The following is a 20,513-nucleotide window of genomic DNA, read 5'->3' on the forward strand; positions in this document are numbered from 1 at the left end:
AAGCGGATAAGAAATTGGTCATCCCTGCTGCTGGCAGTGAGAGGGGCCCTGCCCCGGCTGCCCTGGAGGCAGGCGGCTCAGCACCCACCCCGTGGGCTCAGGAAAAAGCAGACAAGAACTGACCCATTTCTTACAGCCTTGCCCAGGTTGCGTATCTGCATGACAGCCCTGTTCAGTGGCGGGGGGAGGAAGGAGGAAACCTACTGGAATTAGGTGTTGCAACCTCCGTTTGGGATATGATATTTTGGCACCTCTGACACATCACGTTTTTGTGACTCCCTGATGGCTGTGAAGCAGGAGCAGTACTTACCCACAGCTGCCCCAGCCATTGGGGACTGGCAAAGGGCTTTCAGGTCCTCAGGTGAAAAGCACCACTGAAATCCCATGTACTGCTCTTATGAGCGGGAGGCGGGTGCCCGGGCACCCGGGGCTGCCACACGGCTCTCCTTCCCTGCTGTGCAGCTGGCCCAATACAACACGGTGCCCCACCACAAAGACCCCAGCCTAACTTGTGCCCTGCCTTCCCTGCTGGCAATGCTGAGGCTCTTAGCCTGCCATTAAACTGTGTCACCCCATAATTCATTCACAGGATGAGTGGACTCTGCCTGGCCTTGTATGGAACTGCTAAGGCAACAACAGGAGTGAACAATTTTCAAGTGGAGTTACTCATAAACACAGGCAGCTCTGACCGTGAAAGCAAACACCAGTTGGCATCAAAAACTGACGTTAAGAAATTCAGTCAGCAGACCACAAGTTGATTTGCAGCACACCCAGCACACTTCACTGTCTCTCTGACTTCTTACTGTATAATAAAGAAAAAAGAATTTTACGATCCCTACTTATAATACAGCAGTGCTTTAAGAAAGCTGTGGGGCAGAAGGAAGGTGTCTTCACAGCAGTGCTGTGGAAGCAGAGCTGAAATAAACCCAGCCAGCACAGGGATGAGATACAGCAGAAATACAGAGATACAGAGAGCAGAAAGGACCTGCCAGGGAAGCACAGCCCACACGGGACCGTGAGAGGGGATGAGGGAACTACACCACCTCCAACTCAGTTAGACCTTGGTCTTGCTGCAATACACTGGTTACCAGCCCACGCTGGGGTGAAACCCAAGCTCAAACCTGTTACAGCTTCAGCTGTGCCCTGTAGCCTGAGCTCCAAAATGTGGGAGGCTGCATGGGAGGATCGCCTGTGTTACATCTGAAACTGAAAACACCCCATTAAGGCATTTCACAGATCGGCCTTAAGAGGCCATAGGGCTTCTAGCAGCATTCCTAAACTCATGTCCTGTCCAGACTTTGCGTTTTCATCACACCTGAGAAACTGCCAGGCAGGTTTCTGTCCTTGAAAAAGGACTCCTGTAAGAGATATGATGTTTGACATTTCACAAATTTCAGTTCTTGCCACCTCTCTCCTCCTTTTTCCTCAGGCCTCCTTCATACCTCTACAGAAGTCATTTCCATGTTATGGTGGCTAACAGGGCAAAGAATAAAGACAACCGCTGCTCTCGTTTCCATGGGGTGGCGTACTGCTCCCTGTGCAGTGGGCCCAGATGGCCTGCCTGGCTTCCAACCACCAAAAGCAAATGCTTTCCTGCTGCCCCTTCTCCAGCCATGGCCCAGCGACAGGGTCCACCGCGGCCCCCTCCTCCTGTCCCCACGGCAGGAGCTCATCTTCTCCCACTGCCCCATTGGCCCACGCCAGCACCTACACAAGTTCTTCATCAGCAAAATACTTTTTCAAAGTATCCATTACTTACTCAAACAGACACTTCTGAATTCAGGCACAAAATATAACCAGGGAATTTGAAGCTGGCAAAGCAAGACGGAGCCCAGAGCACATGACTTGAATGCATCCGGGACGGTGCACATTAATGCTCTAATACAAACTAAGCAAAAATTAATAGAGATAAAGGAAAAAGCAACTCACTGAAAACCTACTAGGTATGCCGAATGTATATATTTATGGAAACTTGCTTCTCAAACAAAAACTGCTATAACAACACACTATTTCTATCATTTTAGAGTAAATGATCAATCAGAGCAATCTGTGTTAGTCTGGTATATTAATGCATGTAATAATTGTGAATTCGGAGTGCAGCCACAATAGTTTCAGTCTCTAGAGTGATTGGTGCCTGTCGAAAAAAGTTTTTTGCACACAGACTCAAAGCACCAAAAACCTTAACACAAAGGTGTGAATTAATACCTGCAGAATAAATGCTGAAAGAGCAAATTCAAGACTACAGCAACATGCAAATTTCTTTGCAATTTCAACATTTCAAAAGAAGATATCAGAAATTCCAGCCATTTCAAACAAGTTTGGAGCCCACCACCTGATGAGATGAGATCAAAGCCTCTCTTCTTTTTATGTTAACACAGTTCATGAAGAAAAGGAAAGAGTCTTGGGGAAATATTTACATGACTAAAATATATACTTGGATCAAGCATTAATACATAATGTCTTCTGATCTTCAGTGACATGATCTTTCATGCAAAAAAATCAAGTCATCTGCAAACATGTCATGCCTTCGAAAACATAAATATTAATGCAGAATTCAGTGAATTTCAGAACTCATTGTTTTGATTGGAATGTGAGGAATGAGTGAGCCAGAAATGAATTAAAGCCAATTATAGTAACTAATTGCCATAATGGTGTGGGAAAACGCAGACCATAGCTCTTGCTTGAGGTTGGAATACATACAGAGGCAAATTTCACTGGCATTTTATAGCCGTAGCAGCCTAGAAGCAGCCAAAAGGAATAGAAATTACTCTTCTTGGTAGAGTTAATGAAAGGCTGACATTTGAATTTGAGCAATTTTAAGAAGTTTTGTCTGTACTTTTTTTTCCCCCCTAAAATCAAGGACGCTTAAAACCTGCAAGATCTTTTTCATTATAAAGCATTAGCATCAATATAATAAAGGAAGGTTACCTTTACAGAAACCCAACATGTTTGCTTTTCATTAACAGACATCTAGGCAGGTAATGCTGCATTGCTTTGAGAAGGAAAGATTAGTTTGGCTTTTCAAAAAAAGCACATCTGTGTAGTATTTCCAATCCAAATGGCCCTGGTGGCAACAGAAAGTTCAGAACCCACTGGAACCAGTATGAAGAGGAGGAAAGACAGAGCAACTCCTGAGCCTGCCAGACACAGCAAATGTCATCTCTGCACTTCTAGTGCTATAATGGCATCTATACCATCAAGTAGCTTTCAAGTCTTAGAAAGCATTAGCTACGTAAAAAAGGGACGTTAGTAGCATCTGCTCCAAAACCATGATTTTTGGAAGACACCCAGTTCAGCAGCTCGAGACCAGAGTAGCAGCAGCCTGTCTGCCTTTCAAACAAGCACCACTGCCAATTCCAGCTATACAAAGGGACAAAGCATTACTGTTTTGGGGTGCATTTGTAACAGCATGTGCTTGCTGGAGACTGAGAGCACTGGAGAGAGCTCAGCTCAAGAGCAGTAGGAGGATTTAAGCCTCCTACTCACAGGGAGGTCTGCTCGCATGGCCAGAAGAAGACAGGAATCCCAAATTAGGCTTGTTAAATTCAGTCAGAAATAACCCCCCCAGTCTCTTCCTCTAGCAGCATTGCTGGGAGCAAAACGAGGAATATTTTGTTTTGTTGTGTAATGATTTTGACTGAGAGTGAGGGAACTAACAATCTTGCTCCCCTCACATTGCTCATTTTGTCTGTTTTATTTCTTTTCCATACACTGTGTCTTGCCTTGTCCACCAGCATTCCAGGGCATGGACTGTTTACTACTAGGTATTTTCCTCTAGTGATAGGATTTGGTAGCAATTTGACTTTTTGGGCCTTCTGTGCCACAACAAACAACACAATTACTACAAATCTAGGCTCTAGCGTTATCCCAATTCCAAGCTATTGTACTGATATTTTAGCAGGAATAAGTGAAACTTTATGAGAACGGCACGAACATCTGATGCCTCTCAAAGCTTCAGTGCCAAACAAACCGTCACCTTCTGCAGACACAAAAACCTCTTATGTTTCCATGCCACTGCCTCTGCCTAAAATGATCAAAAAGATGGCAGAAATGATCCTGCTGCAAAACTGTAAATTGTGCAGAGAGTAAATTTAGTTTTACCCAAACTGCTTTATCCATTGCAATTAAAGAAGTGCCAAGTATTGTCTTAAGTGGTATTCATTGCCCTATATTTTCATTATGCAAATCATCTCCCCCTCAGACAGCAAACTTTCTGCTGCACATGGTGGCTTTTTCTTTGGCAGGGAAAAAGGAATAGTTCCTTGGGAATAACATTTGTTGTTCTTTAGCAATGTTGTCTTTAGCAACACTTTAAAAAAAATCATTTCTGTCATTCAATCAACCCTAGTGAGGCTCAGTTTGAATTAACTTTAAAAAAAAAAAAAATCACACAATCTTTCCATTAAATTATTGGGACTATATTTTCTGGGATTTTTTTTTTTTTTTTTTTTTTTAAATACAAAGGAATAGATTATAGCTTAAGAATTTCAGAGCAAGCAAAAGAAAGGACATGAAGGGGAGGAAGACTTAGGAAAGCTCTTTTGGAGAACCTGCCATTTAAAGAGAACCATAACACCAGCTTTAAAAACAAAAAAGAAAATTAAAAAAAGCCATGACAGAGAAAAGGAAGACTAAATAAATAAATAAATAAATGAAACAAGGCCACTGTTAACAGATAACAGGTCACCATTAGCTGCAGCTTCCAGGGGTCCAGAAGATACAGGGAGCTTGCAAATAGCACTCTAGAGCCAGCAGCAAAGGTAAAGCTTTACCCACAGTTATTACCGGCTTTTCCTGTACATGATTTAAGATCCCAAACACATGTAACTTAGCATGACCTTTATGACATTTGTTAATATATAAAATAAAAACATAAGGAAAGGTAACAGAAGTCAAAGAGTAGAGGACAAGTGCCACTTGTGTATGCAATACAACCAACACCAATTTATCATTCCAAGAAAGGATAAATCCCAACACCAGGCACCTCCTGATCTGCAGCGGATGGGATAACTTGTCAAGGACCCCGACGTATATCCCTTTCAAAAGGGACACACGTGCAATTATACCACCACAGTGAAACACTCTGGCCTTTGGGTCAGCCCTCACAAAGGTAACACAACAGCATCCACCAGAAGAGGAATTTGCGAAATGAGTGCGAAGTCACTATTAAGTTCTCTGTCCTCAGGAAACATTTTTAAAAGGAAAAGATGAAACAAGGAGGCTTATAAAGAACTACATTTATTTTTGTTTACAGCAGATATCATAAATAAAGCTAAAACAATTTTCACTGTGTGCAAAATACAGAATTTCCATGTGAAAATTTAAATACAGCGTTAAAAACTATTTAATAAAAATATTCAGTTAAGATTATAAAGTAAAATGAAGACAGAAGATTTAGGAAGAGAAAGACAGAATCCTCATTGGCCAGGAAGACTCTGCAACAGAGGGTAAAAAACACAGCGATGGGAGTGGTTTGAAATGGCAGACCTTTACATCATAACCTTCATCTCAAAGCATTCTGAGCTTTGAAACAAAACACTGTAGCCCTGAAATACATAGGAAGTCACATCCTAACCATTTGTGCAGGAAGTGACACTTAAAGTACAGAGAGCTTTCTGTGTGGGCACAGCACAGGGACTTTCAAAGCCATCAAGACATTTTAGGATACCCACACAAATAAATACCATTGCTCAGTCATGCAAGCATACAGGTCAGCAAGATAAGGTGTGGGGCTCTGACCCTCCAGCCCTTCTGCATTCCTGGCTGAGGCGTGTGAAATGGGGCAAGTGGCAGAGGATGTTTTGCCCCTCCTGAAAATTGCTGCTTAGATGAATTCCCGAAGGCTCTTCCCTTTGAAAGGGATCCTCAGCAGGGAAAGCTTGGTCGTGGCCATATCAACCAAAACCTTAGCACGCTTGCTTGTCAGACTGAGCCCTTGGTTCTTGTTTGGATTCATTTCCCCTTCCAGATTATCAACATGTGTTTACTGATACTGGAACTTAAATAAAAAATACGTACAAAATAATCGCACAAATTTGTCATGGGGAGTAGTGGCAGTGTCTCATGCAGCAGGACAAATCCATTCATCAGAGTGGCAAATGGGGCCTAGTTAATTAGTTAGCAAAACAATTCAAACCAAAACACTCTGGTTATATAAACTTGGCCTTTTGATATTACAGTCTAAAAATAGCATGCACATCTATTGCTGTTAGGCCTGCCTACTACATTACTTGGGGTGGAAGACTGGAATTTGTATCGCGTTGGCTACTTTTTCAGCAGAATCCTTTTATATCGTCCTTTTACAGTATGAAAGGAAAGAAGTGCTTAGAAAGTCCCACAGCACTCAAACGTTGCTTGCTCACTGCATATTTGAGCTCAGTGGAAATTTGCTCATTGCGTATTTGAGCTCAGTGGAAACAGGTGTTCACACTAACCAGGAGAATCAGCTGGCTAATCTTGTCCTGACCTTATTTTAAATCTTTCCTTCAATACTTTGAAAGAAATAAGGCTTTAACCAGTTCTTTCAAGAAACAATGTACTTGCCTAACTTACCTTGAAGGCACAAGGAAGTGTACATGCACAGACACAGAGAGAAAAACATTCTCTACAGAGAGTGTAGATGTTACCTTTTCTAGAACCATGAACTCAGCAACAGGTTAAATGATCATGCCAAAGCTCGCATCCATTAATATACCAGACACACACAGTTTGCTCCAAAAGTCTTAAAAAAAATGTGCAATGAAATGCTGTCAAACAACAGTGTTAGTCACACAATTTTGGAACTGGCAAGCGGAAAAAGTCACCTGAGAGCAGAAAGGCTTCAGCCAGTGAGCGGGTGCAGCACCGGAATGATGAATTGGACTAAAAGCAATGAGGGAGATTGACAGAGAAGACAGCAGGAAAAAAAAAAACAAACAACACAGAACTTAACTTGGTTATATAGGAAAGCATCAGAAATATTACGTAGGCACAAAGAAGAAATGGCCAAAATAAACCTGCCTTTTTTCATTAATGAGGACAAACAAGTATGAATCTTACTAGAAGAATATTAAGATGAAGAGATTAAAAAAAAAAACCTACCAATTAGATTGATACCAATAAAAAGCCTTCCCAACAGAATCACCTACAAACTCCCAGTGGAATATGCAGATTCCTCAGGAAAATGTTTTCATTATGCAAGTTCTTGAATGCTGTTGTGGGAATGTAGGGATTTTATTCCCCATTATATAAATATATATAAAGCCAATACCATCTTTTTAATTTTATAATTTTATTTGATTTTCAAACTTTCTACTAGTAAGATTCATTTGCTTTAAATTCATTGGACATCAGATATTTCCAAGTTTCTTACTATATCACCATTTTCTGCAAGTTTACCATTATGCGCATTCTGCTGAAAAGCAGAAAATTTCCTGTAGTAAACAGCAGGAGAAAATTGCAGGAAAAATTGGTCCTAAAATCCTAAAGACTGTGCTGTTGACAAACTGAAATCAAAACTGATGGCAAACCAAATTTTAAAACTTTACCACTTAGCAGTTTGCTGTGTTGCAGGAGTAACATGGTAAATTGCACTGTAGCTTTTTTCCTTTTTAGGGTGAAACAATTACTATCATTAGTAAATGATTAAAAAGTATACAGTATTCCAAAGTAGTTTTTTTTAAACGCTATAAAATAGGTACAGATACATTTCTTTACATATATACGGATGCCCACCATGTTACTATAATTGCTGCTGTGTCCAGTCAATATTCTAGCAAAGTTTTGCTGAATACGTGTTTGAGCAGTAATGGCAATTTATTTCAAACAAATGCTACCTTATACCTTAACAATTTTCTTCAAGCACTTTTTCAAGTTCTGTGCATATACTTAACAGTTTTTTCCCAAAATACATAAGCACTCTAAAATGTGAAAAGCTTTATCCTTGTAGCTTAAAGAAAGTCAAACTATCTAGAAGAAAAATCCAGTCTGTCATTTATTTTAAACAGAAGACACATTTCCTTTTAATACCTAAGAAACAAAACAATTCAAATCATCTTTTTGCATGTTACATTAAAAAAAAAAAATAAATCAAAAAACTGCCAGCCCATAGGCAGCGCAGTCATTTAAGACCACTGCAAGGTGATCCTCAACTTTGGTACTAACTGAATGCGACATTATTTCCTATTATTTAAGCCACATTCTTTTGGCTAGAAATAAATGCTACAGATGCTTTTAATTTTAGGCTATACATATCACTGTGTTTATGTATTTACCTATTTCCTGGTTAACTTCTGAATTTAAACATTTAAGTATTTGAGAGGCAGGGAGCATGCTTACCTCACTGGCTGACTAGGCTGAAAGTAAATCAGAATTTGGGATGTTGGTGTCTCCTTGCCATTAAATAGACTTATTTAACCTGTCCTGACACCTTCTGATTAAGGTAGACCTTGTTGAGAGACATCTGAAAGAAATTTACTTAATGGTTGCTCCAGATTATAGATTTCACCTTTCTGCCATCAGCTTTCTACATTGAAATTAATGAAATACCCAACTAAGAAGTAATCTCCTTAGAATACATTTGGAGGTTTTTGTTGTTTGTTCTAAACTTGTATTTTTAAAAAATTCCAAAAGACAATAGGAACAGTGCCTACCCAAAGGCACAACAGCAGTGATTTCAGTTACAGATGAGTGTTCCATAAATTGATATTCCTCCAACCAGCCACCTAATGAGGAAGCCTTTACTTGAGGAATAAGTCAGGTTTAACTACACTACCAGTTCCTTTGACTTACAGTTTCAATCAAGCCTTCACTCAACTAAGATTTGCTCTTTACATTTATTTCAAAACTTCAAATAAATTAGTATTACAGATTATACCCACTATCAGCAAAGGGTATCTATCACATGTAAGAAATGTTAGAGGCATGACTAGGAGTGATGTGAATTAAATACATGATTTTTTTTTTTTCCCCACATATTCATGCAAGTTATAAAGCTCATAACCCAGAGCAAAGATAAAAGCAAGGGGGGGAGAGGGGAGGGAAAAAAAAAAAAAAAAGGTATGGGCCATATTCAGGTTTCAAACCCCAGTCATTTGTCATAAGTATTCCCCAAACATCTGAAAGAACGCACATTCTTTCTTGGTCTAAACAAACAAACAAAAAGCGGGGGGGACAACAGGGAGAAGAATGGTTTTAAAGTGTACCACCCCCCAATGGTCTGATCACAGGATAAAATGGTGGGGGTGGGGGGGGGGGAGATCTACAAAATATCCTTCATCCATCTCCGTGTTCTGGAAATGTGTCTGGACACTGCCCTTCATGCTCTAGCATACAGTACATTTTATATTGAAAATTTTGATTGCACATCACTTATATCAGAAGGAATCCACCATTCAAGTCACACATTAAATTGCATGAAAAGTAAAAACCAAATAAACAAAGAAAAACCCTCAAGAAAATAGTGAGGCTGTTAATTATGAAAATCTGAAAGGCACAACTGAGCAAGACACGTAGAAGAATTTAAACCCTATAGAATTTTTTCACCCATTCAAGCACATTTTCAAGTGATAGCTCTGCTTCCCGGTACATGTGAGTAAGTACCTCTAGAAGAGCACAGAGGAATGGCACACCAAGGCTCAAGAGTTCGTACAAGTAGGTATAGTTATATGCATTGTCCCTGAAATGAAGATTGGCAGCGTGCAGAAAACCATGCATCCAGTTAGACAGGCGTCTGGGAATGTCAAGCAGATCCCTTGTCACCCGAAGGGGCCAGCTTAGCGTGCCCCTAAAGAAGGAAGTCAGGATACCTGGGGACCTGTCCTCTGGACTGCTAGCAGTAGACAAAGTGCTTTCTGTGGTGGGCTCTGTGGGTTTGGGTTCTTCTTTCTTCCATGCTTCTGTTGCCTCCTTATACAAAGCATTAAAAAATGTTAAATATATTTCTAAAAACCGAATGTCCAGTTTCTGTTCCTGTTTTCAAGTTTTTATATATATTGTCATTTCCATTTGCTCTTAAGTTCAACCTCACTTTGTATAGGAAAAGCTAATTTCCACTGAGAACCGGACTATAAATATCCCAAATACGCAGAAACAGGAGGTTATATTTTAGTATTGATTTTGCTACTTCTGGATATCAGGTAGAAAACATCTTACACACACACACACGCACAACTATTGCACTCTGCTCCAGATAAAGCTGCCTCAACATTTCCTGCATTAGTAATATAAGCAATACGTACCTTTCCCTGGATCTGTAATGTTGCTCTTCTCTTTCTGTGTTTAGTACTGATTTTGCAGTGCGTAAAATGAGGTTTACAGTAAAATTTACCTACAAGAGGAAAAAGAAATTATATGATATTTTATCTATACATCTATGGACTGAAACCCCACTGTTACATCTATAAAAAAATGAAATCAGGATAATCAATGGTTGGGCAACAAAAGGAATGGGAAACTTGCCACCGACTCTGAATAGCTCACAACTCTGAAAGGGTTTCTTTTACAGTACACAGATTTGCACATTTGTTAAATAAGGCAAGGTCATTTATCTACCACACAGGTTTAAGATTAATAAATAGCAGAAAAACAAGATTCTATAAATACCAAGTCACAAACGAACACAAGACATCAAGCAGCAAAAACTCAAATAATCAGTTCAAAAAGTCTTTGCAGAAGATTCTCTGGACTGCAAAAGAACTGCCTTTGGCCTTGAGTCTTTAATCCTTTTGTAGAAGGAGATCAGGTTAACGCTCCAATCTACTCAAATCATTTGGAAGTGGCAAGGGAATTTCAAATAAGTTTAATAATTTTCCTCTAAACTTTAAAAAAAAAAAAAAAAGGCAAAAAATAATTCCCTATCTCCAGGCTCTAGGTGGGATTGAATGTCCAAGATCTGAACCTCCCGTTCTACAGCAGACTGGAATAAATTACACTGCTGCTTGGCCAGTACTACTGCTTTCAACTCCTGAGCCATAACATCTTGAAAGAAATAACCTATGTACCCCCCATCCATGTAAATCTGCCACGTGGCTTACCCTTATCGATCATGTTATTTAATGGCCAGTTATAAATGAGAGATAAGAATAAGTCTGTATTGTTGGAGAAAAATCACTTCCCCCCCCCCCCCCGCTTTGACCTGTAATTGGACAAACTGCATTTTGATCACTCAACTTATTTTCCACTGAGGATTTCTTCAGGTCTGTCATAACTGGATTCTTTTGAAAGACTAGAACTCCAAGTACAAGGACTCAAAGATCAGCACGGATGCAAACAACATGCTTAGCAGACCTCCTCCTGACCGAGCTACTCGGCCAGGTCTTTCTCCCTAGTTCCATTAAAAGCATCAATACTCAGACATTTTAAAATATTCTTAAATAGCTCCTATATTACCTTCTTCAACATCAAAGGCATAAATTCCTAAACGGAGTGTTGTAGAACATATTTCACACTTGAAGCACTCCCTATGAAAGAAGTGGCCTTCTGCACTCAGCCGCTCCATAACATATACCCGTTTTTTGCAGAAATAACAAATGTCACTCCCCCCGATAGACTGAGGAAATTCTTTTCGCAGAGATCCCTGTTGAAAGATAGAAATAGAAATGCACATAAAGCTGTTGCACTACACCCAGATATAAATTCCTATTAAGTGGGCAGCTGCTTTAGCTGCTCAAGTTTTACACAGCACCCTCCACACACAATTAAAATAAGCGTCAGTCAGCTTTTTTATTACTCATTTGCTGCAATTCTGTAGGTTTATGCAGCGATTCATAAATTGGACATCACAAGGACTTTAAGGGGTGAGTTTTCAGCTAGACTCGCATCCAGCTTCCCTCTGGGAGTTCACCGACATCTTGTGTTTACTCAGGTACAAGAGCAGCATCAGCCCCAAATGCTCATTCACCACCCTACACGGTGCTGGCTCAGGCACTCGGATCTCACGGCTGCGGGCATCGGTACTTCTCAGAAGAGGGCAAAGGCAGACCTTGCCAGCCTCGAACAACAGACACGCGTTTGGAGCTAAGAAAACAGACACCCTGAAGTCTCAGTTCATCTATGCTCCAGAGGAAAATGTAGGCTCGTGCTTTAAGGTCCAGGAAGAAAAACTGAGTCTTTGATGCCAATGTCTGAACTACCATTTACATCAGCTGCAGATGCGCTTCCCTCTCAGCCATGTTCCTCCTGAGACTACAGCCCAAGCTGGGGCTTGGTTTGTTTTAAAAATCAATTTCATTCCTACCATTGACATTCAGAATGTTTTTAACTCATTGGATTTTAAATATGATCCATATTAAAAACTTTAAACTATTTTGAAAGTTTTTGTTCAATGTGGGCTGGCAACTAACATTCTTTAATTGCCACAAATCTCATCCACTCTGTATATACATGCAAAAGGTACAGAGAAATAAATTATAAATGGATTAGATGCCACTGGGCTTCCCTTTCTTATTAGAGGCAGGTATGAGGATGTTACTTTGCATGATTGCATTCTGCTCAGTTATAGGTCGGTACAGATGAGCATCCTGTCTCTGCCACAGCCACCAACATGCCCCCTGCCCACTGCCTCCCCCCGCCGCCTCACGAGGGGTACCACGTGTGGGGGACAGGAGGCGTAGGCTTGGCAGAGTCCAGGCACATACAGACACCAGCACGCAGTCCACGCCCACGCAACTCATCTTTAATTTGCCAGCAAAAGAAGGCCTCGGAACAATTTTTTAATGTTAAGTGCAAGTCACAATTGTCATTGTCACAAGTCACACTCTTGTGCTTAGAAGTTGAGAATCTTATTCCAAGTGTGCCCTTAGTAATCCATTTTGCTGTGACGGATCATTTCAGAGTATGAACTACATGAAACTTTCCAAATGAAAAACCATGCAAATGGAAAAGCATACAAATGCATTTTTAAAAACATGATGTTAACAGGTCAGATAGTTACAATGAAGCAGAAGCAATTGGAGTTTAGTGCTAATAAGTAAGTGTCATCACCACAACACGACACCTTACTTCGCTTCCCAATACCTGACAGCTCTGAACAGTGGAGGCAGGAGATGAAGAATGAGGAATGGAGCAAGAACCTGTAGCTCTGCCCAGAGACCGCTTCTGAATTCAATACAGAACAGTGACAGAGTTTAAAAACAGCTCTCTTCAAAATGAGGCACGGTGATTCAGCATTTGTGTGTTAAAAATAACCGCATGAACATGTACTGTACAAAACTTTCTTTAGAAGCCACCCTGATTAATTGTACCGGTAATTGCATTTAATAAAAGCCTCCTGAAGTTTTAATTCATACAGACAAGTAATAAAAATATAAATAGAAGACGTGGTGAGCAACATTTCCAGCACACCCACACATCAGCATATTTTGCCAATATGCACTCGATTCCTTAATAAATGTTAGACTAAGACCTTTCATAAAGCTTAAAGTGCTCCACAACCAGGGTCGTAAGTCAGGATGACATTCTGGAAACACCACTCTTTTAAGTCAAGTTATCGTTTCTTTGTGGGTTTAGTCTTACCAGTTCAAGGGGGGGAAGCTGTGGCTTGGGTCTGTGATCATTCACATACAGATTGACAAGAACTTCAGCCACAGCTCCAATTGCACGTGAGACCTTTCCTACAGTCATCTAACCAGAAAAGGGGAGAAGATGAAGAATAGAAGGAAGAGCTTTAGCATTCTTGAAAACGAATATAATGAGAAAAGGACAAGAATGATTTGAAAACATGCAAACAACGATAAAGAGAGGCTAGGAGAAAGAGCGGAGGCAAAGTCTAGCAGAGCACAAGCATGTTCATGCATGATCAGCGTGGTCCAGCTGGTGGCCACAGAAGGCTTCCATGCAGCCCACAGGCTTCTCCCTGCAGATGATGGAGAAATAGCTGCTGAGAACAAATGCTGCTCCCACAGCACAAGGCCTCTTACCATGTCTGCAAAAGGCCGAGCTGGGAGCTACTGCCTTGCTATCAGGGTTGGACCATTCTGAGAGGTTAAAAAAAACCCCTATTGTTCACTTTGATTTCTTGGGACTTTGTTGTTATATTTCAGAACAGGGGTAGGGACTAAACTTCACATTAATGGACCACAAACCATGGCATTTCAGGAAACATTCTATGAAAATGTACTAGAAGTCCTGCACAGAAATGTTTTGTTGATGCTCACAGAGCAACCATTCTCCCTCTCCGCACCGAGTCATCTTAACGCCAGGGAAAACTGGAGAAACTGTGCTCACGAAAGGAAGACATCTCCTTAAATCTGATTCATCACACTACCGCAGCCACGAATGTTAGGCTGTTTCTAACCAAACTGATCAAATGGACAGGCCTGCAAGGACACTGCAGTTCCTTAGGGCTGTGGCTCCAAACGCACCGTAGCCACACCACTGACTGCATCGTCCAGGCTTCCTTGCCAAAACATATGCCTGGGGACTGGAAAATAAGAAAGGTTTGTGTGCGTGTGCACATGCGTGTGGGTGGCAGGCAGGCAGGGAGGTAGGTACTCTAGTTCTCTGTTCCTGGAAAAAAGACTGTGAAGACTTCATAGATTTACAGAAATATCTTCTACCCTCAACCAAATTTCCTGTAGTGATTTTAATTTTAGTTTTATAGTCAATATAAGATCCTGCAACCTCTCTGGTGGCAAAGGCAGCAAGAGCCATCTTGGTATGCACAGGGAGGTGATACTCTGTTTCTGAAGCTAGAATATTTTTTTTCCTAGAGGATCCATGATCTCATACCTTAAGCTCTATTTGTCTCCCACAGAGTCCAAATTTTAAATCTTTTACTTCTCAGTGAAATGATTTTTCTACTGCCACCACTCTAAGTCTTGCTAACAGAAAGGTTTTAAAATATCAGAAAGTTACCATGAATACAGGAGAAAAAAAAAATGTGATGGTATCCACGATACTTCAAAATAATTTTAAAGCATTTTCTATCAAGCTTAAAAGCAACTATAATGCATTTTGGGTGTGTTTTCAAAAATTTATTCTTGCTAATAAAAAAATTTAAGTTCAGGAACTTGGGAACATGTCCAGCCCCTTACAGTTCCCCTTATCTTTTGAGACTTATCCCATAATTAACTTAATATCCAGGCAGATACAAAATATGTATGTTAAGACAACAAAGGCCATTCAAGAGACAAATTTCTGTATTGCTTGGTTTTGTTTAATATAAAATGCTTTCAAATATTGTTAAATATCTGCACAACTTGTGGGGTAACAGCAGCAAAGTAAACTGTTAATTACATACCACAGTGCTGTGCTAAGCGGTACACTGAATTATAAACCAATACTAGAAGTGAGATTACTTGCTACTACAGGAAAACTACGTTCCTTTGTATTGTTTAAGATCATAGAAGACAAAATTTTCCTCCCCAAATTCTGCACCTCTGAATATGCTGAGCAACTTTTAGGCCACATACAACTTAATACCCATGAGCTCCTAGGTAAAAGGCGGCACTCAAAATCGGTTGAAGCAGAAAGTTTGCCTTGAACTAGTTAAACGCTGGAGCAATTAGTTAAACAATAAGGCTGTGCTTAAAGTGCAAATAGTTGAATTTCAGGAAAAGTATCCTTGCGCCAGAACTACACCTTGCAATTCATCAGGTTGGTTGATTTCTGTTCTCCACCCATTGGAGCAATCTGTGCCAACATTAAAGCGGTCAAAACAAGAAAACTGCACGTTTATACATATTTTTAAAATTGTTATTAAAAGGAAGTGTTCTTGTAATGAATGTGAATTCACATTCCATGTAAAAGCAAATGGGGTTTCAATTTAATCTAACAACCAAAAGATTCCTGACTGCTCTTGTCTACTCTTCAACAACCACCAACACAAACATTGTTGCTACTGACGAGCAGGGAGGGCAGGAAGCAAGTGGACTTGAGGACTGATTAGATCTCATTTTAGAGAAACTGTTTAATAAGGACATATTACTGGGGGAAGATCTCTACTGATTGTCCTTACTGAACTGGATGTGCGGGTAGACAAGAGATCAATTTGCTGCAGCCTTGGTACTGCACTTTTCAAATGCCATTCAATCACAAAGTAGAAACATCAGGGCAGGACGCAAGTCCACCAGGACAGCCCTGTGAGCACCTGCCACCAGCAGAAACCTGCAGAGAATGGGAGGGACAGGGCACACAAGAGCATCGCTGCCCTGCAAGGCTTGTGACTTCTGCCCTCGTACAACAACAGCACAACCGCCAAGTGCTGTCTTCTCTAAACCTCACCCTGCTTATGGACAAGGATTTCAATAACATCCTCACCCATTTAATCGTGTAACTGTAATAAACTCCAGTTGCAGGAGAGAGGGTCTGATGCCAAATCTACACACATGTCTTTAGAGAACCTGTCAACTCTTACACAGCTTAGCTTTGGTCAACAGCACAGTGATCTCTGACTGCCTGAAGCTGCTTGGGTACCCTAGGAACTCAGTATGCACATAACAGGTTTTACATTTTGCTCATGCACTTACTACCCTTGAGGCTACTGGTGTACGTGAAGTCCCACACACACATGCAATTTGTAGTGCTGGGGCCACTATCAATGTGTAACAGGCTACTGCTCACAGTTCAGGCAGGTTTATGCCAGTGGCTTTAAATCCTTTGTTGAAAAAGAATCTTAAAGAGTTACCTTATGTGGTGAATTCCACCAAAACACCAAGAAAACACTTAAGAATCCCCCAAGCCTTTGTGATTTACTATGACTATTGGCCTGTCAATGACCTTGCCAATGACATGTCAATTGACCTTGCCTAAGCTTTTCAGCAGGTTGATCAGGGTGGTTATTAATGTGGGAAGAGAAAGCTGCCTTCTCTATCTCCCTCTGCTATTATTTATAACACCGCAACCAACCACCAAGTAATCCTCAGTAGTATTTTCTTAAAATAAAGGAAATATGCTCTCTGCTTCCAAAAGCATACAATGCTTCCCCTTTGTTGTTTCATATCCTTAATGATTTTCCTGGTCTTATTTTGCTTTGAGGGAGATGTATTTATTTTTGTACCACCTGTTACATATATTTACCTCTGAGATAAACAACATTTGAGTAGTAAGTTACTGTGTGTAGGAAACACCCAAGCCCTGCTTACTACTGGTAATTAAGAGTCCCTGAAGGGAAGTAGCTGGTCTAAACTTGGCAGGCAGCAAAGCCTCCTGATTGCAACATCTTCATAGTTCTTGTGACGTATTGTGTGGATTCACTCATGCAAAGCTCAGATGAACACAATTTTCTGAAGGTCAATCCAACTTTAAACAGAAAACAGGAATAACCAAAGCCCAGCCTGTAATAGAATATATGTTAATTCATCATTCTAGCTATGTGAATTTTGACAGCTGATTAAAGCTAGAAGGTAGTTTTGATTATTACTGGCAACTTGCATATAGTGTCATATAGAAGTTAATTCTTAATAAGTTGTAATGAGTGTATGTCTTTAAAAGAAACAATATGCTTCCATAGCCTTCCTTTCAAGTGCTCCTTTCAGAACTGAGGCTTAGTAACAGGTTTCTGTAATAAGACAGTATGATTTCTTAGCCACCATTTTCAATAAATATGCCACCATAACTAATACTGTTCCAATGAAAATTCACCAGATGTAAGGGATCATCATGTCTGATAACAATCTCAGTGCTAACTTGAAATTAAAATTATACTACTAACTATTTAAAGGATGGGAGGGTGCTGATATTTATAGGTCATACCTCACAAAGTCTTAAAAAACTCAAGACTTCCATTATCTTCTGTTCTGCTGGGAAAAAGCAGACACACTGAGAGTGACATGAGGGAGCTCCTACTGTTGGCTTACCAATCCTGAAGCCCTTTTTCATACTGAAGTCTAGATTTACCTAGATGTTATCTCTCAGAACAGAGACCAGAAATACAAATTCTGGGTCCGATAACCCCACCCTCAAGACAAAAAAACACAGGCAATTACTGGTACATATTCACAGCAGAGCAGTCCAAACGTATTGTTAAATTATCACGCACAGTACTTGAAAATGCACATTGTGCACCTGATATATTATCAAATCTTATTTATATAGTGCTGCACATTTACCCAGTGTTTTACAGAGTATGATAAAATTTTCATGTTCTGAAAAGTGTGCAATCTTAAAAGATAAAACATGGAGACAACGGTGTAACCATGGCAGGGCACAGACAGATCGCTTGTTATGAAATCAAGGCTGCAGCAGGCGCTCCCTGAAGTTTTAATACTCTAACAGTAAAAACAGTAGTAAGAAATCTGCTGCTTGGAAAAATTTTACTTGAGAAATAACAAGAGGTAAGCCAAAACATGGCCTGTGTAACTTGAAGAGGAACAGAACTTAAGTTGCCAAAGAGAGGTAAAGCTGAAGTAACAGGCGTATCACAGGACTGAATTGACCTCACAGCACGTGAATAGTATGGAGAACAAAAGTCTTGCACATCCCATTAACATTTCACCAGCACATCACCAACACAAATAATGGTCCTGGACAGAGGTCCAAAGGTCCACTGAGTCTATGCTCTGTCCCCAGAGCAGGATCCACTTTACTTGTGTAAAGTAAGTGCACATTGGCATAATCTGCTCCAAAAGGCATCCCTACTGCAAACCTCCCCCAGCACCCTGCTCCTTACCATTCAAGGGTCCCCTATCCCCATCCCCAAGCCTGATCTGAATTTCCGTTTCCACAGTGACCGATCATCACCCCTTACTGTGCCAACAGTGGGCATGGAGGACAGGCACCCTCCCCTTCTCTGCAACAGCCTTGCTCAGACACCATGGCTGACTACCCAGTCTAACCCCTCCACTCCCTCTTAGTTACCCCTGTAGCAAGGACAGCACCAACAATGTCACTTGTACTCACTGGCAACCCTGGAAAGCCAACTCAAGGGGGTTTTTTACCTTTTTTTTTTTTTTAATTAATCTACTTACTGCCTTTCCCATTGAAATATCTGCAGTAATCCATCGTCACGTGGGGTTCATTTGGATCAGCTTTCTATTACTGCATCTGCCTCAAAGTGGAGGAAAGTAAAAGTTTGCCTGTTCATTATCAGACCTGCTATTTAAAATTCTCAACTATGGCATACCAAATGCACCATATTTAGATATAAGTAATGCATACAGTGTACAAGACCTGAGCCTGTACATCGCTATGGAGCGGTATACTAGCCATCATGATGTTCATGCATGTAGATCTGCCAAAGAATACATGTAGTCCTACCTAACCAGCCAAATATTTACCAAATGAGATCACAGAATCACTTAGGTTGGAAAAGACCTTTAAGATCATCAAGTCCAACCATAAACCTAGCACTGCCAAGTCCAAGATAAAGGTATATTACTGCACTGGTGACAGAACAAGATTTTCTTGCCTCAGCTGTGCTGCATTCTGCCATTACCTCTGGAGAGAGCATGTTCAGTTAAGGTAAACTCAACCTGAGTAAAATCAAGTCACAACAAACTATTGCTACACCATTTAAATACAAGAGCAAACTAATAAAAGGCTGTGAGTGCACTTTAAACAAAATGCAGCTGAATTAAAACATCCAAAAATGATTGCTCAGGCCAAATGTTCTGAAAGAAAAAAATTTAAAATCCCAGTGAAATCATTGCTCAGAGTTTCAATATGATTAAGAGCCTAGTTCTCAATATTCTAAAGGGTTGTTCACATTGGGTTTTGTTTTTTTCTTTTCTTATTCTCTTCACACTGTCACAATAGTTCTCCAAATCAAATGAGCAACAAGCCCCGATATTTTGGAAACTCTTACTTAGCTTAAAACCCATCACATGCTATACCTCCTAGGTCATAAAAAGTAAGAGGTAAATCCAGGCAAAGGAATTATTTTGAGCCTGAAGGAAATTAGGGGATTAGTGCAGTAAGGCACCTGCTGGGCTTGCACTGTCCTTGAAGGGCTGTGTAGCTTATATTTTCCTGGGGAATGAGAGGAAGGGAGTCTTTTCAACACAGCTCAATCTCAACCAAGGAACGTGCCTTTGCAAACCGCAAGTCAGCTCAATATCTACCTGCTCAGTTACTGCTGAGGCTGTGAGCCTGATTTCCAACCAGTATCAACAATATGGTGCAAAATAACCTAAAAAGATCTAGGCCAATTCCACTAAATGATCCTGCTGAATGCCCACCAGATGGGAAATTACCTTCAGCCATGGCTTACCTGAAGTTGGGCAATACAAGTATTTCATAAAACTTCTGTTACTTAAATACAACAAGCAGGCAGAATGCTTTGCCCCTCCTTACTGTAAATGGAGACAGTACCCAATTTTGCTGAATAGCATTTCTTCCCTGTGTCAGGCAGAGCTGCCAGCTCCAGCAGCACCTGCACTGGGTCACAGCAGTCACCTTCAATACTTCTAGAAACTTGATGTTTTCACCTTTATTTCCACATGAACCCTGTTCGATACTGCAGTGTTCCCAGACTGCTGCTACATAATCTGTGGGTGAAGGAAAGGGAACCCAGGCCTTTACCTGCCCCAAAAAGCTGAAAAATATCAAACTTTCCTCAATTAAAATCCTTCCAAAACAAGGGGCCCTAGAAGCCAATG

At 40.6% G+C, this 20,513-nt stretch overlaps 1 protein-coding gene across 3 annotated transcripts in view; it reads right to left on the minus strand.

The window, feature by feature from the left end:
* The window catches only part of MICAL2 (microtubule associated monooxygenase, calponin and LIM domain containing 2), a 108,395-nt gene that overhangs the window by 45,148 nt on the left and 42,734 nt on the right, over positions 1-20,513 (minus strand). The window contains exons 20-24 of one of the 3 annotated variants that reach the window (XM_075712349.1): positions 13,492-13,599; positions 12,979-13,074; positions 11,368-11,554; positions 10,218-10,306; positions 9,786-9,885 (exon numbers count right to left, since the gene is read on the minus strand). In XM_075712349.1, coding sequence (XP_075568464.1) covers positions 9,786-9,885; positions 10,218-10,306; positions 11,368-11,554; positions 12,979-13,074; positions 13,492-13,599 — 580 coding nt within the window. Of the gene's footprint in view, positions 1-9,436; positions 9,886-10,217; positions 10,307-11,367; positions 11,555-12,978; positions 13,075-13,491; positions 13,600-20,513 lie in introns of those variants that run through there. The other 2 variants (XM_075712350.1, XM_075712351.1) reach the window with 2 other exon arrangements.

The sequence above is a fragment of the Pelecanus crispus genome, chromosome 6, assembly GCF_030463565.1.
Source record: "Pelecanus crispus isolate bPelCri1 chromosome 6, bPelCri1.pri, whole genome shotgun sequence".
In the NCBI taxonomy this organism is placed as follows: domain Eukaryota; kingdom Metazoa; phylum Chordata; class Aves; order Pelecaniformes; family Pelecanidae; genus Pelecanus; species Pelecanus crispus.